The sequence below is a fragment of the Leptinotarsa decemlineata genome, unplaced genomic scaffold (assembly GCF_025532065.1).
Source record: "Leptinotarsa decemlineata unplaced genomic scaffold, Ldec_3_MD MMD2_tig00000010_RagTag_RagTag, whole genome shotgun sequence".
NCBI classification, from domain to species: domain Eukaryota; kingdom Metazoa; phylum Arthropoda; class Insecta; order Coleoptera; family Chrysomelidae; genus Leptinotarsa; species Leptinotarsa decemlineata.
This window is the reverse complement of record NW_027412538.1, coordinates 11837336-11862709: the sequence shown is the minus strand read 5'-3', so window position 1 is coordinate 11862709 and position 25374 is coordinate 11837336. Positions and strand designations below refer to the sequence as shown.

The 25374-nt window shown below is 36.0% G+C and overlaps 1 protein-coding gene across 1 annotated transcript in view; it reads left to right on the top strand.

Moving 5' to 3' along the window:
• LOC111515420 (HEAT repeat-containing protein 6) overlaps positions 1 to 25374 on the top strand; it is a 72206-nt gene that overhangs the window by 14479 nt on the left and 32353 nt on the right. Inside the window, exon 10 of the mRNA XM_074171460.1 lies at positions 715 to 1004. Coding sequence (XP_074027561.1) covers positions 715 to 1004 — 290 coding nt within the window. The remainder of the gene's footprint in view (positions 1 to 714; positions 1005 to 25374) is intronic.

Genomic DNA, 25374 nt, shown 5'->3' with positions numbered 1-25374 from the left:
GACATCTGTTTCTAATAAATCTATTTCTATAAATTCTGCACGAAACTTTGGTGCCTCCTTCATAAAGTTTCGGTAACACCCCTTCACATAAAGCTGGGTTTGATGAAGCACATTGTTAAGTCAATTCCAAAAAATGAAAATTCTTTCAAATACCTAATATCAAAGTTTCCAGGTTGAAAGAAATTGTTTTTGTTGGACCAGATATTAGATGGCCTATAGCTGATCCACAATTTATTACAACCATGACGGATCCTCAAAGCGAAGTATGGATTGCCTTCAGAGAGGACATAAAGAAATTTTTTGGTTATAAAAAAGACCCTATCTACAAAAGAATGTTGAAAGCATTACAAGCTTCAGGTTGCCTTATGAGTTTGAAAGTACATTTTCTCCAATCCCACCTCGACTACTCTCCAGAAAATTTAGGAGATATGAGACGGAAAACCAGGGAAGATGGAGTGTCTCGATGGTGGCAGGCTACTGTAGGATGCTTCAAAGATACCTTCCAGATGCTTCCTACTACTGAATATATTTTAGATAAAAAAAATAAGTTTTGATCCACAATTATAAATAGGAAAAAAATATTGTCTTTTATTTTAAGATGATAACTTGTTTAACATACAAGTAGATACCTACATTTTTTTGCGGACTTGTGAATTGGTCCGCATACCATTTTTGACATGAGATTATATTCCATTGAATTTCTGTGTGTTACAGATGCATGTGTTCAAGTAACTGCCCTAATAGTACTCGGATGCGTTTTGGCCTCAGAGCCGGTGTTGCCAGAAACATCTGAAGCAATACTGTTGAAAAATCATCCAAATCAAGCAAAAAAATCCGTTGTAAGGGATGGTTCAAAAAAAGAAAACGAAAGCCAAGATCTTGACGAAATTGATTTCGCTGAATTTTCAGAATCTGACTCTGAGGAAGATATCCCTGGGGAACTGCCATGGTTGCTTGCAAAGTGTCTTAGCAATTTGGGTGTAACATCGGATGAACAAATAAAGGTACGTGAATGATATCTCAATAGTTTCCATTGTATGACTATTAACTTGAAGGCCTACCAATCAACGTCACCTCGACAAAAATCGGACATGATTTGGCAAATGGTTCTATTTTTATTTCTTTCGTTTTCAATAGTTTATCTTTATTATGAGTATATTCTGATTATCATAAACTCTGGCAGAGTAAATTATAAATTTGAGGACCACCTACAAGCGGTCGTTTCAATCATCTACCTTTGGTAACATATTAAAAACATATAATATTATTTAGTATTCTATAAACCAGTTTGATCATATTACTCCTATAGAACATACTTATTAAGAACATTCATGACATCTACAATATGCTCAGAAAAAAGAATTCTCCATCAGAATTCTTTTTTCTGACATCTGGAATAAACATAGGTACATTTTTATTTTTAATTTACAAATGTTTCTGAATTTAATTTTTCTTCTGATTCTTTGAATAGCTTTAGGTAAACAAAATATTGAACTGTTGATGAAGTAATACGACCATCTTTAAAATTTCTGATTGTACCTGATAAAATGTACCTGTCTTCCACAATATTTACCTGTATTCATAAAATTACTGGAATTTACTATGATAATGAGTTGATAAGGAGAGGGGGGGGGCATCACTATAAATACAGTAGTACTAATCTACTAGACTCATTATTCTTTTGAAAGTTCCACTGGTAATTATTCTTGTGGGTAGATATTTTATGCTTATATAAGTTTAGAATATTATCAAAATTTTTGCAACATGGATGTCAAGGTGCCTTATAATGAAGTTTTCAAACATGGTGACTACCTCATTTTGACACTGTATGATCATAATACAGTCGAAGGGAACTACTTGACCGGAGGCAAACATCGAATGGAATTGGTGAACACAAAGTTTCTGAACCACGCAAATGAACTTCAAGGAGTGTGTGCATTTTATCGAAAAGAAATCAAGAAAATTCATAAGTTGAAAGTTTCCGCGGACGTGGACGGTGCTAAAGAATACAAGAAAATTGAGTCAACTGAAGAGGAATACCGACAATTGAAGGACATGAGTACTAATTACGTTTATGTGGAGCAACAAGATAGACAGTATCATGAGGCCATTGAAAAACTGTCTGAAGCAGAAACGATTGCAGTCATAGCATTCGGATTGGAAAATAGTCAGGCCGCTACTGTGAAACTTCTCGCTCTATGCACATGGAAACGTGTATACTTATTTGACACGGTTCTTTTAAGGAATTGGCACGTTCATCAAGCAATGAAGAATCTATTTGAATCACCACACACCTGCAAAGTCATGCACCATGCCAGACAACTAGTTGACGTTCTTCACAGTAATTATAATATCTTCACTAGAAATGTGTTTGACACTCGGATTGCTGACTTGCTCACGGAGAAGAACAATAATGGAGTGCGCTCCCAGGGAAAGACCTTGCCTGATTGTGTAGTAAAGTACTTGGAATTTCCTTTATGCTTATTTGAAAATAGCAATACTACCGAATTTAATTGGGATGAAAGACCTCTGCATGATAGTAGGAAACGTTATGCTGCCCAGCTCGTGGCTTACCTCTTCGTTCTCAAAAAGCAAATGGATAAGGTGCTGTCCCGTGAAATTTATGAGGCAATGAAGAGCCTGAATAAGTGATACTGGAAAAATGGAAATGGACTAGTCGCTTTTTGTATGGCGGAACCATTGTAGAAGGAGTTGTTCATCATAAACGAATTTGCTTATATTACTGGATAATGTTACTTCTATATTTTGCTTTGTAATAAATAGTTTTCTATTTCAAATTATTGATTTTATGCTAGGTGAGTACAGGTGTGTTTCGCTCCTACTCACTCCTCTTCCAGTATTGGCCTTTTGAAGGCCATTTGCTTTTGGTACAAAAAAAGACTCATTTTGTAGGATGAGGTCCCGCTTTCAGTTGTTCTGTTCAACTTTTTCACAATATGCTGACAATGTCATCAATATAAACATTCTCTCATTTGCCCTAATTAGAATACATATTTGTACATATTATTGACATGTTCCTGTGTATCTGTGCATATGACAATCAACCTGTTACAATTACCATTGTATTCTTCAAAATTACAATCTGATTCACCTGTAGGCGCCCATTTTACCTTTGGGGCAGATAAAGTATGTGTATTTTGTGCCTGAGACCAATTCAATTACCTACTTAGAGGTGATCCGATAATGAGTTATTGATTTAAGTATATAGTTTATGTGAAGTCAATTTGAGTCTCATGAAATCTAAATAATTACCGAACGTTGGCAGTTTCTTTGTATGGGCGGCGTGGTATATTTTTTTCAATATAAATTTTAGTTTTCGTAAACCTACACGGATTTTATTATTAGTACTTATAGACTATACCTAGTTGGCAAATGACATTTTACATCTGTTGAATTTGTCTATCCATTTTTGTAGTTTTTCTCATCGAAATTTTCATTTATTGAGAATCTATCATAGAAGAACGATGGATTCGTAAAAAACAGTATCGCCTGTACAAACGACGTTAAAATTATTTCAGTGATGAATTTTAAATTTAGAAAGGTTGGTCTTTTATTCAGTGGTGAAAAGCGCATTGGCTGTATTTTATAAAAAAATTGTAAAGCTGCATGTTACACAATAGGAGATGATGATTTGGTGGTCGCCTTGGACAGTGCAAAAAATGCAGCATTTATGTTGTCCAGTGTAGTGAAATGATAAAGAAAGACCAGAGAGACAAACCAACAAAAACTGTAAGTACTAACTTTGTTTGTAGCAAGTTATCACTTACAATTTCTTACGATCAAAAGGTCATGAGTTCGATCTCCACCTTGACCAGATATTTTTTTCCAAAAAAATTTATCAAATTGATGAGCCACATGAAAATTTAGTTATTGTGAATGAAATTGTGGAACGTGAAAAGAAACTCACTATTTCATGAAAAAGTTAATTGGATGGATGAATGAAATCAATAGATGTGAAATATCATTTGCCTACCTAGGTATATTCAAATTGGAAAGTCATTATGGGATTACCTATAAACAGGTAATTGAATTGGTCTCTGTCACAAAATGTACACCAGATTAAAATATAAGAATTACCCCATTTTCCCAAAGGTACCAAATTTTTCAAGTGAAGTGGGTTATCAAACCTCCAAAATATTCAAATTTATTTCATTTTGAATTCAAAATCGTTGATACTGTGAGAAATAAAATTATCAAAATCTGGGTAAATCCTAGTGTCACCTGAAAATAAAATCAATCACATTAATAAAAGTGTATCTTCATTAAAAAACTTCATATAAATGACAAAAAAACCCCTGATGATTTGAATCTGCCCCAAAAGCAAAATGGGCGCCAGGTGAATCAAACGGTGATTTTGAAGAATACAACGATAATTGTAACAGGACGATATAAAAACAAGTCAAATATGTAGTGTTATTAGAACATATTTCAGTATCTTTATTACCTGTTAGGTGTTTTTGTATTGATAACATTGTCAGTATTTTGTGAAAAAGTTGGACAGAACAACTGAAAGCGGGACCATTTTCATTCATTATTATTATACCATTATTTTCCACGCTGACATTTGAAACACCCCGTACACATTGACGTCATGGTTTTTTCCTAAAAGATGAGACATCTTTTTCTTTAACGCCCGTGCCAAATGCTGGAAGAGGAGTGAGTAGGAGTGAAACACATCTGTACTCACCTAACAAAAAAATAATGAATTGAAATAGAAAACTATTTATTACAAAACAAAATATAAAAGTAACATTATTCAGTAACGAATTCGTTCATGATGAACAACTACTTCCACAATAGTTCCGCCATACAAAAAGCGGCTAGTCCATCTCCATTTTTCCAGTGAACTGATTGATCACTTATTCAGGCTCTTCATTGCCTCATAAATTTCAAGGGACAGCACTTGACTCATTTGCTTTTTGAGAACGAAGAGGTAAGCCACTAGCTGGGCAGCATAACATTTCCCACTATCATGCAGAGGTCTTTCATCCCAATTAAATTCGGTAGTATTGCTATTTTCAAATAAGCATAAAGGAAATTTCAAGTACTTTACTACACAATCAGGCAAGGTCTTTCCCTGGGAGCGCACTCCATTATTGTTCTTCTCCGTGAGCAAGTCAGCAGTCCGAGTGTCAAACACATTTCTAGTGAAGATATTATAATTACTGTGAAGAACGTCAACTAGTTGTCTGGCATGGTGTATGACTTTGCAGGTGTGTGGTGATTCAAATAGATTCTTCATTGCTTGATGAACGTGCCAATTCCTTAAAAGAACCGTGTCAAATAAGTATACACGTTTCCATGTGCATAGAGCGAGAAGTTTCACAGTAGCGGCCTGACTATTTTCCAATCCGAATGCTATGACTGCAATCGTTTCTGCTTCAGACAGTTTTTCAATGGCCTCATGATACTGTCTATCTTGTTGGTCCAAATAAACGTAATTAGTACACATGTCCTTCAATTGTCGGTATTCCTCTTCAGTTGACTCAATTTTCTTGTATTCTTTAGCACCGTCCACGTCCGCGGAACCTTTCAACTTATGAATTTTCTTGATTTCTTTTCGATAAAATGCACACACTCCTTGAAGTTCATTTGCGTGGTTCAGAAACTTTGTGTTCACCAATTCCATTCGATGTTTGCCTCCGGTCAAGTAGTTCCCTTCGACTGTATTATGATCATACAGTGTCAAAATGAGGTAGTCACCATGTTTGAAAACTTCATTATAAGGCACCTTGACATCCATGTTGCAAAAATTTTGATAATATTCTAAACTTGTATAAGAATAAAATGTTTACCCACAAGAATAATTACCAGTGGAACTTTGAAAAGAATAATGAGTCTAGTAGATTAGTACTACTGTATTTATAGTGATGCCCCCTCTCCTAATCAACTCATTATCATAGTAAATTCCCGTAATTTAATGAATACAGGTAAATATTGTAGAAGACAGGTACATTTTAGATAGGTACAATCAGAAATTTTGAAGGTGGTCGTATTACTTCATCAACAGTTCAATATTTTGATTACCTAAGCTATTCAAAGAATCAGAAGAAAAATTAAATTCACAAAAATTTGTAAATAAAAATATCAATGTATGTTTATTCCAGATATCAGAATTCTTTTTTCTGGGCATATTGTAGCTGTCATGAATGTTCCTAATAATTATGTTCAATAGGAGTAACATTGTGCTTCTTCCAACGACAAGTATTGCTAACATTTTTCGTAAGCTGGAACTAAAATTTATATTGAAAAAATATACCACCCGCCCATGCCATTCAAAGAAACTGCCGGCGTTCGGTAACTATTTAGTTTTCATGAGACTCGAATTACCTTCACATAAACTGTATAACCATGGCAACCATGCTTTTTCTTTAATGCCCGTGGCCATGTTTATTTTCTTCAATCCAATTATTCATTCATTATCATTATTATACCATTATTTTCCACGCTGACGTATTCGAGACACCCCGTACATTTTTTTTCTTTAACGACGAGACACCCTGTATGACAGCCAAATTTTTTTCTATTACGTTGGCAGACATATATTTTTCTTTAACGCCCGTGGTCATGTTTTTTTCTTTAAACTGGTTATTCGTTCATTATCAATATTATACCGTTATTTTTGTAATTCCACCGCGCCGTTGTCTGTCAAATGAATCTACTCGATGCTCATTCCATCCTTCTATGCATCAATCACGTCGCACACGTCTCTTTCCCACTCACTACACTAAGTACGTCCCCTAGGGAATACGTTCCAGTTCTCTCTTACCTCCTCTACTGTCTTTTTTTCTACCAAAAACAAATGCCCTTCGAAAGGCCAAATGCTGGAAGACGAGCGAGTAGGAGTGAAACACATCTGTACTCACCTAACAAAAAAATAATGAATTGAAATAGAAAACTATTTATTACAAAACAAAATATAAAAGTAACATTATTCAGTAACGAATTCGTTCATGATGAACAACTACTTCCACAATAGTTCCGCCATACAAAAAGCGGCTAGTCCATCTCCATTTTTCCAGTGAACTGATTGATCACTTATTCAGGCTCTTCATTGCCTCATAAATTTCAAGGGACAGCACTTGACTCATTTGCTTTTTGAGAACGAAGAGGTAAGCCACTAGCTGGGCAGCATAACATTTCCCACTATCATGCAGGGGTCTTTCATCCCAATTAAATTCGGTAGTATTGCTATTTTCAAATAAGCATAAAGGAAATTTCAAGTACTTTACTACACAATCAGGCAAGGTCTTTCCCTGGGAGCGCACTCCATTATTGTTCTTCTCCGTCAGCAAGTCAGCAATCCGAGTGTCAAACACATTTCTAGTGAAGATATTATAATTACTATGAAGAACGTCAACTAGTTGTCTGGCATGGTGTATGACTTTGCAGGTGTGTGGTGATTCAAATAGATTCTTCATTGCTTGATGAACGTGCCAATTCCTTAAAAGAACCGTGTCAAATAAGTATACACGTTTCCATGTGCATAGAGCGAGAAGTTTCACAGTAGCGGCCTGACTATTTTCCAATCCGAATGCTATGACTGCAATCGTTTCTGCTTCAGACAGTTTCTCAATGGCCTCATGATACTGTCTATCTTGTTGGTCCAAATAAACGTAATTAGTACACATGTCCTTCAATTGTCGGTATTCCTCTTCAGTTGACTCAATTCTCTTGTATTCTTTAGCACCGTCCACGTCCGCGGAACCTTTCAACTTATGAATTTTCTTGATTTCTTTTCGATAAAATGCACACACTCCTTGAAGTTCATTTGCGTGGTTCAGAAACTTTGTGTTCACCAATTCCATTCGATGTTTGCCTCCGGTCAAGTAGTTCCCTTCGACTGTATTATGATCATACAGTGTCAAAATGAGGTAGTCACCATGTTTGAAAACTTCATTATAAGGCACCTTGACATCCATGTTGCAAAAATTTTGATAATATTCTAAACTTGTATGAGAATAAAATGTTTACCCACAAGAATAATTACCAGTGGAACTTTGAAAAGAATAATGAGTCTAGTAGATTAGTACTACTGTATTTATAGTGTTGCCCCCTCTCCTAATCAACTCATTATCATAGTAAATTCCCGTAATTTAATGAATACAGGTAAATATTGTAGAAGACAGGTACATTTTAGATAGGTACAATCAGAAATTTTGAAGATGGTCGTATTACTTCATCATCAGTTCAATATTTTGATTACCTAAGCTATTGAAAGAATCAGAAGAAAAATTAAATTCACAAAAATTTGTAAATAAAAATATCAATGTATGTTTATTCCAGATGTCAGAATTCTTTTTTCTGGGCATATTGTAGCTGTCATGAATGTTCCTAATAATTATGTTCAATAGGAGTAACATTGTGCTTCTTCCAACGACAAGTATTGCTAACATTTTTCGTAAGCTGGAACTAAAATTTATATTGAAAAAATATACCATCCGCCCATGCCACTCAAAGAAACTGCCGGCGTTCGGTAACTATTTAGTTTTCATGAGACTCGAATTGACTTCACATAAACTGTATAACCATGGCAACCATGCTTTTTCTTTAATGCCCGTGGCCATGTTTATTTTCTTCAATCCAATTTTTCATTCATTATCATTATTATACCATTATTTTCCACGCTGACGTATTCGAGACACCCCGTACATTTTTTTTCTTTAACGACGAGACACCCTGTATGACAGCCATATTTTTTTCTATCACGTTGGCAGACATATATTTTTCTTTAACGCCCGTGGCCATGTTTTTTTCTTTAATCCGGTTATTCGTTCATTATCAATATTATACCGTTATTTTTGTAATTCCACCGCGCCGTTGTCTGTCAAATGAATCTACTCGATGCTCATTCCATCCTTCTATGCATCAATCACGTCGCACACGTCTCTTTCCCACTCACTACACTAAGTACGTCCCCTAGGGAATACGTTCCAGTTCTCTCTTACCTCCTCTACTGTCTTTTTTTCTATCAAAAACAAATGCCCTTGGAAAGGCCAAATGCTGGAAGACGAGCGAGTAGGAGTGAAACACATCTGTACTCACCTAACAAAAAAATAATGAATTGAAATAGAAAACTATTTATTACAAAACAAAATATAAAAGTAACATTATTCAGTAACGAATTCGTTCATGATGAACAACTACTTCCACAATAGTTCCGCCATACAAAAAGCGGCTAGTCCATCTCCATTTTTCCAGTGAACTGATTGATCACTTATTCAGGCTCTTCATTGCCTCATAAATTTCAAGGGACAGCACTTGACTCATTTGCTTTTTGAGAACGAAGAGGTAAGCCACTAGCTGGGCAGCATAACATTTCCCACTATCATGCAGAGGTCTTTCATCCCAATTAAATTCGGTAGTATTGCTATTTTCAAATAAGCATAAAGGAAATTTCAAGTACTTTACTACACAATCAGGCAAGGTCTTTCCCTGGGAGCGCACTCCATTATTGTTCTTCTCCGTGAGCAAGTCAGCAATCCGAGTGTCAAACACATTTCTAGTGAAGATATTATAATTACTGTGAAGAACGTCAACTAGTTGTCTGGCATGGTGTATGACTTTGCAGGTGTGTGGTGATTCAAATAGATTCTTCATTGCTTGATGAACGTGCCAATTCCTTAAAAGAACCGTGTCAAATAAGTATACACGTTTCCATGTGCATAGAGCGAGAAGTTTCACAGTAGCGGCCTGACTATTTTCCAATCCGAATGCTACGACTGCAATCGTTTCTGCTTCAGACAGTTTTTCAATGGCCTCATGATACTGTCTATCTTGTTGGTCCAAATAAACGTAATTAGTACACATGTCCTTCAATTGTCGGTATTCCTCTTCAGTTGACTCAATTTTCTTGTATTCTTTAGCACCGTCCACGTCCGCGGAACCTTTCAACTTATGAATTTTCTTGATTTCTTTTCGATAAAATGCACACACTCCTTGAAGTTCATTTGCGTGGTTCAAAAACTTTGTGTTCACCAATTCCATTCGATGTTTGCCTCCGGTCAAGTAGTTCCCTTCGACTGTATTATGATCATACAGTGTCAAAATTAGGTAGTCACCATGTTTCAAAACTTCATTATAAGGCACCTTGACATCCATGTTGCAAAAATTTTGATAATATTCTAAACTTGTATGAGAATAAAATGTTTACCCACAAGAATAATTACCAGTGGAACTTTGAAAAGAATAATGAGTCTAGTAGATTAGTACTACTGTATTTATAGTGATGCCCCCTCTCCTAATCAACTCATTATCATAGTAAATTCCCGTAATTTAATGAATACAGGTAAATATTGTAGAAGACAGGTACATTTTAGATAGGTACAATCAGAAATTTTGAAGGTGGTCGTATTACTTCATCAACAGTTCAATATTTTGATTACCTAAGCTATTCAAAGAATCAGAAGAAAAATTAAATTCACAAAAATTTGTAAATAAAAATATCAATGTATGTTTATTCCAGATATCAGAATTCTTTTTTCTGGGCATATTGTAGCTGTCATGAATGTTCCTAATAATTATGTTCAATAGGAGTAACATTGTGCTTCTTCCAACGACAAGTATTGCTAACATTTTTCGTAAGCTGGAACTAAAATTTATATTGAAAAAATATACCACCCGCCCATGCCATTCAAAGAAACTGCCGGCGTTCGGTAACTATTTAGTTTTCATGAGACTCGAATTGACTTCACATAAACTGTATAACCATGGCAACCATGCTTTTTCTTTAATGCCCGTGGCCATGTTTATTTTCTTCAATCCAATTATTCATTCATTATCATTATTATACCATTATTTTCCACGCTGACGTATTCGAGACACCCCGTACATTTTTTTTCTTTAACGACGAGACACCCTGTATGACAGCCAAATTTTTTTCTATTACGTTGGCAGACATATATTTTTCTTTAACGCCCGTGGTCATGTTTTTTTCTTTAAACTGGTTATTCGTTCATTATCAATATTATACCGTTATTTTTGTAATTCCACCGCGCCGTTGTCTGTCAAATGAATCTACTCGATGCTCATTCCATCCTTCTATGCATCAATCACGTCGCACACGTCTCTTTCCCACTCACTACACTAAGTACGTCCCCTAGGGAATACGTTCCAGTTCTCTCTTACCTCCTCTACTGTCTTTTTTTCTACCAAAAACAAATGCCCTTCGAAAGGCCAAATGCTGGAAGACGAGCGAGTAGGAGTGAAACACATCTGTACTCACCTAACAAAAAAATAATGAATTGAAATAGAAAACTATTTATTACAAAACAAAATATAAAAGTAACATTATTCAGTAACGAATTCGTTCATGATGAACAACTACTTCCACAATAGTTCCGCCATACAAAAAGCGGCTAGTCCATCTCCATTTTTCCAGTGAACTGATTGATCACTTATTCAGGCTCTTCATTGCCTCATAAATTTCAAGGGACAGCACTTGACTCATTTGCTTTTTGAGAACGAAGAGGTAAGCCACTAGCTGGGCAGCATAACATTTCCCACTATCATGCAGGGGTCTTTCATCCCAATTAAATTCGGTAGTATTGCTATTTTCAAATAAGCATAAAGGAAATTTCAAGTACTTTACTACACAATCAGGCAAGGTCTTTCCCTGGGAGCGCACTCCATTATTGTTCTTCTCCGTGAGCAAGTCAGCAATCCGAGTGTCAAACACATTTCTAGTGAAGATATTATAATTACTATGAAGAACGTCAACTAGTTGTCTGGCATGGTGTATGACTTTGCAGGTGTGTGGTGATTCAAATAGATTCTTCATTGCTTGATGAACGTGCCAATTCCTTAAAAGAACCGTGTCAAATAAGTATACACGTTTCCATGTGCATAGAGCGAGAAGTTTCACAGTAGCGGCCTGACTATTTTCCAATCCGAATGCTATGACTGCAATCGTTTCTGCTTCAGACAGTTTCTCAATGGCCTCATGATACTGTCTATCTTGTTGGTCCAAATAAACGTAATTAGTACACATGTCCTTCAATTGTCGGTATTCCTCTTCAGTTGACTCAATTTTCTTGTATTCTTTAGCACCGTCCACGTCCGCGGAACCTTTCAACTTATGAATTTTCTTGATTTCTTTTCGATAAAATGCACACACTCCTTGAAGTTCATTTGCGTGGTTCAAAAACTTTGTGTTCACCAATTCCATTCGATGTTTGCCTCCGGTCAAGTAGTTCCCTTCGACTGTATTATGATCATACAGTGTCAAAATGAGGTAGTCACCATGTTTGAAAACTTCATTATAAGGCACCTTGACATCCATGTTGCAAAAATTTTGATAATATTCTAAACTTGTATGAGAATAAAATGTTTACCCACAAGAATAATTACCAGTGGAACTTTGAAAAGAATAATGAGTCTAGTAGATTAGTACTACTGTATTTATAGTGTTGCCCCCTCTCCTAATCAACTCATTATCATAGTAAATTCCCGTAATTTAATGAATACAGGTAAATATTGTAGAAGACAGGTACATTTTAGATAGGTACAATCAGAAATTTTAAAGATGGTCGTATTACTTCATCAACAGTTCAATATTTTGATTACCTAAGCTATTCAAAGAATCAGAAGAAAAATTAAATTCACAAAAATTTGTAAATAAAAATATCAATGTATGTTTATTCCAGATGTTAGAATTCTTTTTTCTGGGCATATTGTAGCTGTCATGAATGTTCCTAATAATTATGTTCAATAGGAGTAACATTGTGCTTCTTCCAACGACAAGTATTGCTAACATTTTTCGTAAGCTGGAACTAAAATTTATATTGAAAAAATATACCACCCGCCCATGCCATTCAAAGAAACTGCCGGCGTTCGGTAACTATTTAGTTTTCATGAGACTCGAATTGACTTCACATAAACTGTATAACCATGGCAACCATGCTTTTTCTTTAATGCCCGTGGCCATGTTTATTTTCTTCAATCCAATTTTTCATTCATTATCATTATTATACCATTATTTTCCACGCTGACGTATTCGAGACACCCCGTAAATTTTTTTTCTTTAACGACGAGACACCCTGTATGACAGCCATATTTTTTTCTATTACGTTGGCAGACATATATTTTTCTTTAACGCCCGTGGCCATGTTTTTTTCTTTAATCCGGTTATTCGTTCATTATCAATATTATACCGTTATTTTTGTAATTCCACCGCGCCGTTGTCTGTCAAATGAATCTACTCGATGCTCATTCCATCCTTCTATGCATCAATCACGTCGCACACGTCTCTTTCCCACTCACTACACTAAGTACGTCCCCTAGGGAATACGTCCCAGTTCTCTCTTACCTCCTCTACTGTCTTTTTTTCTACCAAAAACAAATGCCCTTTGAAAGGCCAAATGCTGGAAGACGAGCGAGTAGGAGTGAAACACATTTGTACTCACCTAACAAAAAAATAATGAATTGAAATAGAAAACTATTTATTATAAAGCAAAATATACAAGTAACATTATTCAGTAACGAATTCGTTCATGATGAACAACTAATTCCACAATAGTTCCGCCATACAAAAAGCGGCTAGTCCATCTCCATTTTTCCAGTGAACTGATTGATCACTTATTCAGGCTCTTCATTGCCTCATAAATTTCAAGGGACAGCACTTGACTCATTTGCTTTTTGAGAACGAAGAGGTAAGCCACTAGCTGGGCAGCATAACATTTCCCACTATCATGCAGAGGTCTTTCATCCCAATTAAATTCGGTAGTATTGCTATTTTCAAATAAGCATAAAGGAAATTTCAAGTACTTTACTACACAATCAGGCAAGGTCTTTCCCTGGGAGCGCACTCCATTATTGTTCTTCTCCGTGAGCAAGTCAGCAATCCGAGTGTCAAACACATTTCTAGTGAAGATATTATAATTACTGTGAAGAACGTCAACTAGTTGTCTGGCATGGTGTATGACTTTGCAGGTGTGTGGTGATTCAAATAGATTCTTCATTGCTTGATGAACGTGCCAATTCCTTAAAATAACCGTGTCAAATAAGTATACACGTTTCCATGTGCATAGAGCGAGAAGTTTCACAGTAGCGGCCTGACTATTTTCCAATCCGAATGCTATGACTGCAATCGTTTCTGCTTCAGACAGTTTTTCAATGGCCTCATGATACTGTCTATCTTGTTGGTCCAAATAAACGTAATTAGTACACATGTCCTTCAATTGTCGGTATTCCTCTTCAGTTGACTCAATTCTCTTGTATTCTTTAGCACCGTCCACGTCCGCGGAACCTTTCAACTTATGAATTTTCTTGATTTCTTTTCGATAAAATGCACACACTCCTTGAAGTTCATTTGCGTGGTTCAGAAACTTTGTGTTCACCAATTCCATTCGATGTTTGCCTCCGGTCAAGTAGTTCCCTTCGACTGTATTATGATCATACAGTGTCAAAATTAGGTAGTCACCATGTTTGAAAACTTCATTATAAGGCACCTTGACATCCATGTTGCAAAAATTTTGATAATATTCTAAACTTGTATGAGAATAAAATGTTTACCCACAAGAATAATTACCAGTGGAACTTTGAAAAGAATAATGAGTCTAGTAGATTAGTACTACTGTATTTATAGTGTTGCCCCCTCTCCTAATCAACTCATTATCATAGTAAATTCCCGTAATTTAATGAATACAGGTAAATATTGTAGAAGACAGGTACATTTTAGATAGGTACAATCAGAAATTTTAAAGATGGTCGTATTACTTCATCAACAGTTCAATATTTTGATTACCTAAGCTATTCAAAGAATCAGAAGAAAAATTAAATTCACAAAAATTTGTAAATAAAAATATCAATGTATGTTTATTCCAGATGTCAGAATTCTTTTTTCTGGGCATATTTAGCTGTCATGAATGTTCCTAATAATTATGTTCAATAGGAGTAACATTGTGCTTCTTCCAACGACAAGTATTGCTAACATTTTTCGTAAGCTGGAACTAAAATTTATATTGAAAAAATATACCACCCGCCCATGCCATTCAAAGAAACTGCCGGCGTTCGGTAACTATTTAGTTTTCATGAGACTCGAATTGACTTCACATAAACTGTATAACCATGGCAACCATGCTTTTTCTTTAATGCCCGTGGCCATGTTTATTTTCTTCAATCCAATTTTTCATTCATTATCATTATTATACCATTATTTTCCACGCTGACGTATTCGAGACACCCCGTACATTTTTTTTCTTTAACGACGAGACACCCTGTATGACAGCCATATTTTTTTCTATTACGTTGGCAGACATATATTTTTCTTTAACGCCCGTGGCCATGTTTTTTTCTTTTTTCCGGTTATTCGTTCATTATCAATATTATACCGTTATTTTTGTAATTCCACCGCGCCGTTGTCTGTCAAATGAATCTACTCGATGCTCATTCCATCCTTCTATGCATCAATCACGTCGCACACGTCTCTTTCCCACTCACTACACTAAGTACGTCCCCTAGGGAATACGTCCCAGTTCTCTCTTACCTCCTCTACTGTCTTTTTTTCTACCAAAAACAAATGCCCTTCGAAAGGCCAAATGCTGGAAGACGAGCGAGTAGGAGTGAAACACATTTGTACTCACCTTACAAAAAAATAATGAATTGAAATAGAAAACTATTTATTATAAAGCAAAATATACAAGTAACATTATTCAGTAACGAATTCGTTCATGATGAACAACTACTTCCACAATAGTTCCGCCATACAAAAAGCGGCTAGTCCATCTCCATTTTTCCAGTGAACTGATTGATCACTTATTCAGGCTCTTCATTGCCTCATAAATTTCAAGGGACAGCACTTGACTCATTTGCTTTTTGAGAACGAAGAGGTAAGCCACTAGCTGGGCAGCATAACATTTCCCACTATCATGCAGAGGTCTTTCATCCCAATTAAATTCGGTAGTATTGCTATTTTCAAATAAGCATAAAGGAAATTTCAAGTACTTTACTACACAATCAGGCAAGGTCTTTCCCTGGGAGCGCACTCCATTATTGTTCTTCTCCGTGAGCAAGTCAGCAATCCGAGTGTCAAACACATTTCTAGTGAAGATATTATAATTACTGTGAAGAACGTCAACTAGTTGTCTGGCATGGTGCATGACTTTGCAGGTGTGTGGTGATTCAAATAGATTCTTCATTGCTTGATGAACGTGCCAATTCCTTAAAAGAACCGTGTCAAATAAGTATACACGTTTCCATGTGCATAGAGCGAGAAGTTTCACAGTAGCGGCCTGACTATTTTCCAATCCGAATGCTATGACTGCAATCGTTTCTGCTTCAGACAGTTTTTCAATGGCCTCATGATACTGTCTATCTTGTTGGTCCAAATAAACGTAATTAGTACACATGTCCTTCAATTGTCGGTATTCCTCTTCAGTTGACTCAATTTTCTTGTATTCTTTAGCACCGTCCACGTCCGCGGAACCTTTCAACTTATGAATTTTCTTGATTTCTTTTCGATAAAATGCACACACTCCTTGAAGTTCATTTGCGTGGTTCAGAAACTTTGTGTTCACCAATTCCATTCGATGTTTGCCTCCGGTCAAGTAGTTCCCTTCGACTGTATTATGATCATACAGTGTCAAAATGAGGTAGTCACCATGTTTGAAAACTTCATTATAAGGCACCTTGACATCCATGTTGCAAAAATTTTGATAATATTCTAAACTTGTATGAGAATAAAATGTTTACCCACAAGAATAATTACCAGTGGAACTTTGAAAAGAATAATGAGTCTAGTAGATTAGTACTACTGTATTTATAGTGTTGCCCCCTCTCCTAATCAACTCATTATCATAGTAAATTCCCGTAATTTAATGAATACAGGTAAATATTGTAGAAGACAGGTACATTTTAGATAGGTACAATCAGAAATTTTAAAGATGGTCGTATTACTTCATCAACAGTTCAATATTTTGATTACCTAAGCTATTCAAAGAATCAGAAGAAAAATTAAATTCACAAAAATTTGTAAATAAAAATATCAATGTATGTTTATTCCAGATGTCAGAATTCTTTTTTCTGGGCATATTGTAGCTGTCATGAATGTTCCTAATAATTATGTTCAATAGGAGTAACATTGTGCTTCTTCCAACGACAAGTATTGCTAACATTTTTCGTAAGCTGGAACTAAAATTTATATTGAAAAAATATACCACCCGCCCATGCCATTCAAAGAAACTGCCGGCGTTCGGTAACTATTTAGTTTTCATGAGACTCGAATTGACTTCACATAAACTGTATAACCATGGCAACCATGCTTTTTCTTTAATGCCCGTGGCCATGTTTATTTTCTTCAATCCAATTTTTCATTCATTATCATTATTATACCATTATTTTCCACGCTGACGTATTCGAGACACCCCGTACATTTTTTTTCTTTAACGACGAGACACCCTGTATGACAGCCATATTTTTTTCTATTACGTTGGCAGACATATATTTTTCTTTAACGCCCGTGGCCATGTTTTTTTCTTTTTTCCGGTTATTCGTTCATTATCAATATTATACCGTTATTTTTGTAATTCCACCGCGCCGTTGTCTGTCAAATGAATCTACTCGATGCTCATTCCATCCTTCTATGCATCAATCACGTCGCACACGTCTCTTTCCCACTCACTACACTAAGTACGTCCCCTAGGGAATACGTCCCAGTTCTCTCTTACCTCCTCTACTGTCTTTTTTTCTACCAAAAACAAATGCCCTTCGAAAGGCCAAATGCTGGAAGACGAGCGAGTAGGAGTGAAACACATCTGTACTCACCTAACAAAAAAATAATGAATTGAAATAGAAAACTATTTATTATAAAGCAAAATATACAAGTAACATTATTCAGTAACGAATTCGTTCATGATGAACAACTAATTCCACAATAGTTCCGCCATACAAAAAGCGGCTAGTCCATCTCCTTTTTTCCAATGAACTGATTGATCACTTATTCAGGCTCTTCATTGCCTCATAAATTTCAAGGGACAGCACTTGACTCATTTGCTTTTTGAGAACGAAGAGGTAAGCCACTAGCTGGGCAGCATAACATTTCCCACTATCATGCAGAGGTCTTTCATCCCAATTAAATTCGGTAGTATTGCTATTTTCAAATAAGCATAAAGGAAATTTCAAGTACTTTACTACACAATCAGGCAAGGTCTTTCCCTGGGAGCGCACTCCATTATTGTTCTTCTCCGTGAGCAAGTCAGCAATCCGAGTGTCAAACACATTTCTAGTGAAGATATTATAATTACTGTGAAGAACGTCAACTAGTTGTCTGGCATGGTGCATGACTTTGCAGGTGTGTGGTGATTCAAATAGATTCTTCATTGCTTGATGAACGTGCCAATTCCTTAAAAGAACCGTGTCAAATAAGTATACACGTTTCCATGTGCATAGAGCGAGAAGTTTCACAGTAGCGGCCTGACTATTTTCCAATCCGAATGCTATGACTGCAATCGTTTCTGCTTCAGACAGTTTTTCAATGGCCTCATGATACTGTCTATCTTGTTGGTCCAAATAAACGTAATTAGTACACATGTCCTTCAATTGTCGGTATTCCTCTTCAGTTGACTCAATTTTCTTGTATTCTTTAGCACCGTCCACGTCCGCGGAACCTTTCAACTTATGAATTTTCTTGATTTCTTTTCGATAAAATGCACACACTCCTTGAAGTTCATTTGCGTGGTTCAGAAACTTTGTGTTCACCAATTCCATTCGATGTTTGCCTCCGGTCAAGTAGTTCCCTTCGACTGTATTATGATCATACAGTGTCAAAATGAGGTAGTCACCATGTTTGAAAACTTCATTATAAGGCACCTTGACATCCATGTTGCAAAAATTTTGATAATATTCTAAACTTGTATAAGAATAAAATGTTTACCCACAAGAATAATTACCAGTGGAACTTTGAAAAGAATAATGAGTCTAGTAGATTAGTACTACTGTATTTATAGTGATGCCCCCTCTCCTAATCAACTCATTATCATAGTAAATTCCCGTAATTTAATGAATACAGGTAAATATTGTAGAAGACAGGTACATTTTAGATAGGTACAATCAGAAATTTTAAAGATGGTCGTATTACTTCATCAACAGTTCAATATTTTGATTACCTAAGCTATTCAAAGAATCAGAAGAAAAATTAAATTCACAAAAATTTGTAAATAAAAATATCAATGTATGTTTATTCCAGATGTCAGAATTCTTTTTTCTGGGCATATTTTAGCTGTCATGAATGTTCCTAATAATTATGTTCAATAGGAGTAACATTGTGCTTCTTCCAACGACAAGTATTGCTAACATTTTTCGTAAGCTGGAACTAAAATTTATATTGAAAAAATATACCACCCGCCCATGCCATTCAAAGAAACTGCCGGCGTTCGGTAACTATTTAGTTTTCATGAGACTCGAATTGACTTCACATAAACTGTATAACCATGGCAACCATGCTTTTTCTTTAATGCCCGTGGCCATGTTTATTTTCTTCAATCCAATTTTTCATTCATTATCATTATTATACCATTATTTTCCACGCTGACGTATTCGAGACACCCCGTACATTTTTTTTCTTTAACGACGAGACACCCTGTATGACAGCCATATTTTTTTCTATTACGTTGGCAGACATATATTTTTTTTAACGCCCGTGGTCATGTTTTTTTCTTTAAACTGGTTATTCGTTCATTATCAATATTATACCGTTATTTTTGTAATTCCACCGCGCCGTTGTCTGTCAAATGAATCTACTCGATGCTCATTCCATCCTTCTATGCATCAATCACGTCGCACACGTCTCTTTTTCACTCACTACACTAAGTACGTCCCCTAGGGAATACGTCCCAGTTCTCTCTTACCTCCTCTACTGTCTTTTTTTCTATCAAAAACAAATGCCCTTTGAAAGGCCAAATGCTGGAAGACGAGCGAGTAGGAGTGAAACACATCTGTACTCACCTAACAAAAAAATAATGAATTGAAATAGAAAACTATTTATTACAAAACAAAATATAAAAGTAACATTATTCAGTAACGAATTCGTTCATGATGAACAACTACTTCCACAATAGTTCCGCCATACAAAAAGCGGCTAGTCCATCTCCTTTTTTCCAGTGAACTGATTGATCACTTATTCAGGCTCTTCATTGCCTCATAAATTTCAAGGGACAGCACTTGACTCATTTGCTTTTTGAGAACGAAGAGGTAAGCCACTAGCTGGGCAGCATAACATTTCCCACTATCATGCAGAGGTCTTTCATCCCAATTAAATTCGGTAGTATTGCTATTTTCAAATAAGCATAAAGGAAATTTCAAGTACTTTACTACACAATCAGGCAAGGTCTTTCCCTGGGAGCGCACTCCATTATTGTTCTTCTCCGTGAGCAAGTCAGCAATCCGAGTGTCAAACACATTTCTAGTGAAGATATTATAATTACTGTGAAGAACGTCAACTAGTTGTCTGGCATGGTGTATGACTTTGCAGGTGTGTGGTGATTCAAATAGATTCTTCATTGCTTGATGAACGTGCCAATTCCTTAAAAGAACCGTGTCAAATAAGTATACACGTTTCCATGTGCATAGAGCGAGAAGTTTCACAGTAGCGGCCTGACTATTTTCCAATCCGAATGCTATGACTGCAATCGTTTCTGCTTCAGACAGTTTCTCAATGGCCTCATGATACTGTCTATCTTGTTGGTCCAAATAAACGTAATTAGTACACATGTCCTTCAATTGTCGGTATTCCTCTTCAGTTGACTCAATTTTCTTGTATTCTTTAGCACCGTCCACGTCCGCGGAACCTTTCAACTTATGAATTTTCTTGATTTCTTTTCGATAAAATGCACACACTCCTTGAAGTTCATTTGCGTGGTTCAGAAACTTTGTGTTCACCAATTCCATTCGATGTTTGCCTCCGGTCAAGTAGTTCCCTTCGACTGTATTATGATCATACAGTGTCAAAATGAGGTAGTCACCATGTTTGAAAACTTCATTATAAGGCACCTTGACATCCATGTTGCAAAAATTTTGATAATATTCTAAACTTGTATGAGAATAAAATGTTTACCCACAAGAATAATTACCAGTGGAACTTTGAAAAGAATAATGAGTCTAGTAGATTAGTACTACTGTATTTATAGTGTTGCCCCCTCTCCTAATCAACTCATTATCATAGTAAATTCCCGTAATTTAATGAATACAGGTAAATATTGTAGAAGACAGGTACATTTTAGATAGGTACATTTTAGATAGGTACAATCAGAAATTTTAAAGATGGTCGTATTACTTCATCAACAGTTCAATATTTTGATTACCTAAGCTATTCAAAGAATCAGAAGAAAAATTAAATTCACAAAAATTTGTAAATAAAAATATCAATGTATGTTTATTCCAGATGTCAGAATTCTTTTTTCTGGGCATATTGTAGCTGTCATGAATGTTCCTAATAATTATGTTCAATAGGAGTAACATTGTGCTTCTTCCAACGACAAGTATTGCTAACATTTTTCGTAAGCTGGAACTAAAATTTATATTGAAAAAATATACCACCCGCCCATGCCATTCAAAGAAACTGCCGGCGTTCGGTAACTATTTAGTTTTCATGAGACTCGAATTGACTTCACATAAACTGTATAACCATGGCAACCATGCTTTTTCTTTAATGCCCGTGGCCATGTTTATTTTCTTCAATCCAATTTTTCATTCATTATCATTATTATACCATTATTTTCCACGCTGACGTATTCGAGACACCCCGTACATTTTTTTTCTTTAACGACGAGACACCCTGTATGACAGCCATATTTTTTTCTATTACGTTGGCAGACATATATTTTTCTTTAACGCCCGTGGCCATGTTTTTTTCTTTTTTCCGGTTATTCGTTCATTATCAATATTATACCGTTATTTTTGTAATTCCACCGCGCCGTTGTCTGTCAAATGAATCTACTCGATGCTCATTCCATCCTTCTATGCATCAATCACGTCGCACACGTCTCTTTCCCACTCACTACACTAAGTACGTCCCCTAGGGAATACGTCCCAGTTCTCTCTTACCTCCTCTACTGTCTTTTTTTCTACCAAAAACAAATGCCCTTCGAAAGGCCAAATGCTGGAAGACGAGCGAGTAGGAGTGAAACACATCTGTACTCACCTAACAAAAAAATAATGAATTGAAATAGAAAACTATTTATTACAAAACAAAATATAAAAGTAACATTATTCAGTAACGAATTCGTTCATGATGAACAACTACTTCCACAATAGTTCCGCCATACAAAAAGCGGCTAGTCCATCTCCTTTTTTCCAGTGAACTGATTGATCACTTATTCAGGCTCTTCATTGCCTCATAAATTTCAAGGGACAGCACTTGACTCATTTGCTTTTTGAGAACGAAGAGGTAAGCCACTAGCTGGGCAGCATAACATTTCCCACTATCATGCAGAGGTCTTTCATCCCAATTAAATTCGGTAGTATTGCTATTTTCAAATAAGCATAAAGGAAATTTCAAGTACTTTACTACACAATCAGGCAAGGTCTTTCCCTGGGAGCGCACTCCATTATTGTTCTTCTCCGTGAGCAAGTCAGCAATCCGAGTGTCAAACACATTTCTAGTGAAGATATTATAATTACTGTGAAGAACGTCAACTAGTTGTCTGGCATGGTGTATGACTTTGCAGGTGTGTGGTGATTCAAATAGATTCTTCATTGCTTGATGAACGTGCCAATTCCTTAAAAGAACCGTGTCAAATAAGTATACACGTTTCCATGTGCATAGAGCGAGAAGTTTCACAGTAGCGGCCTGACTATTTTCCAATCCGAATGCTATGACTGCAATCGTTTCTGCTTCAGACAGTTTCTCAATGGCCTCATGATACTGTCTATCTTGTTGGTCCAAATAAACGTAATTAGTACACATGTCCTTCAATTGTCGGTATTCCTCTTCAGTTGACTCAATTTTCTTGTATTCTTTAGCACCGTCCACGTCCGCGGAACCTTTCAACTTATGAATTTTCTTGATTTCTTTTCGATAAAATGCACACACTCCTTGAAGTTCATTTGCGTGGTTCAGAAACTTTGTGTTCACCAATTCCATTCGATGTTTGCCTCCGGTCAAGTAGTTCCCTTCGACTGTATTATGATCATACAGTGTCAAAATGAGGTAGTCACCATGTTTGAAAACTTCATTATAAGGCACCTTGACATCCATGTTGCAAAAATTTTGATAATATTCTAAACTTGTATAAGAATAAAATGTTTACCCACAAGAATAATTACCAGTGGAACTTTGAAAAGAATAATGAGTCTAGTAGATTAGTACTACTGTATTTATAGTGTTGCCCCCTCTCCTAATCAACTCATTATCATAGTAAATTCCCGTAATTTAATGAATACAGGTAAATATTGTAGAAGACAGGTACATTTTAGATAGGTACAATCAGAAATTTTAAAGATGGTCGTATTACTTCATCAACAGTTCAATATTTTGATTACCTAAGCTATTCAAAGAATCAGAAGAAAAATTAAATTCACAAAAATTTGTAAATAAAAATATCAATGTATGTTTATTCCAGATGTCAGAATTCTTTTTTCTGGGCATATTTTAGCTGTCATGAATGTTCCTAATAATTATGTTCAATAGGAGTAACATTGTGCTTCTTCCAACGACAAGTATTGCTAACATTTTTCGTAAGCTGGAACTAAAATTTATATTGAAAAAATATACCACCCGCCCATGCCATTCAAAGAAACTGCCGGCGTTCGGTAACTATTTAGTTTTCATGAGACTCGAATTGACTTCACATAAACTGTATAACCATGGCAACCATGCTTTTTCTTTAATGCCCGTGGCCATGTTTATTTTCTTCAATCCAATTTTTCATTCATTATCATTATTATACCATTATTTTCCACGCTGACGTATTCGAGACACCCCGTACATTTTTTTTCTTTAACGACGAGACACCCTGTATGACAGCCATATTTTTTTCTATTACGTTGGCAGACATATATTTTTTTTAACGCCCGTGGTCATGTTTTTTTCTTTAAACTGGTTATTCGTTCATTATCAATATTATACCGTTATTTTTGTAATTCCACCGCGCCGTTGTCTGTCAAATGAATCTACTCGATGCTCATTCCATCCTTCTATGCATCAATCACGTCGCACACGTCTCTTTTTCACTCACTACACTAAGTACGTCCCCTAGGGAATACGTCCCAGTTCTCTCTTACCTCCTCTACTGTCTTTTTTTCTACCAAAAACAAATGCCCTTCGAAAGGCCAAATGCTGGAAGACGAGCGAGTAGGAGTGAAACACATCTGTACTCACCTAACAAAAAAATAATGAATTGAAATAGAAAACTATTTATTACAAAACAAAATATAAAAGTAACATTATTCAGTAACGAATTCGTTCATGATGAACAACTACTTCCACAATAGTTCCGCCATACAAAAAGCGGCTAGTCCATCTCCTTTTTTCCAGTGAACTGATTGATCACTTATTCAGGCTCTTCATTGCCTCATAAATTTCAAGGGACAGCACTTGACTCATTTGCTTTTTGAGAACGAAGAGGTAAGCCACTAGCTGGGCAGCATAACATTTCCCACTATCATGCAGAGGTCTTTCATCCCAATTAAATTCGGTAGTATTGCTATTTTCAAATAAGCATAAAGGAAATTTCAAGTACTTTACTACACAATCAGGCAAGGTCTTTCCCTGGGAGCGCACTCCATTATTGTTCTTCTCCGTGAGCAAGTCAGCAATCCGAGTGTCAAACACATTTCTAGTGAAGATATTATAATTACTGTGAAGAACGTCAACTAGTTGTCTGGCATGGTGTATGACTTTGCAGGTGTGTGGTGATTCAAATAGATTCTTCATTGCTTGATGAACGTGCCAATTCCTTAAAAGAACCGTGTCAAATAAGTATACACGTTTCCATGTGCATAGAGCGAGAAGTTTCACAGTAGCGGCCTGACTATTTTCCAATCCGAATGCTATGACTGCAATCGTTTCTGCTTCAGACAGTTTCTCAATGGCCTCATGATACTGTCTATCTTGTTGGTCCAAATAAACGTAATTAGTACACATGTCCTTCAATTGTCGGTATTCCTCTTCAGTTGACTCAATTTTCTTGTATTCTTTAGCACCGTCCACGTCCGCGGAACCTTTCAACTTATGAATTTTCTTGATTTCTTTTCGATAAAATGCACACACTCCTTGAAGTTCATTTGCGTGGTTCAGAAACTTTGTGTTCACCAATTCCATTCGATGTTTGCCTCCGGTCAAGTAGTTCCCTTCGACTGTATTATGATCATACAGTGTCAAAATTAGGTAGTCACCATGTTTGAAAACTTCATTATAAGGCA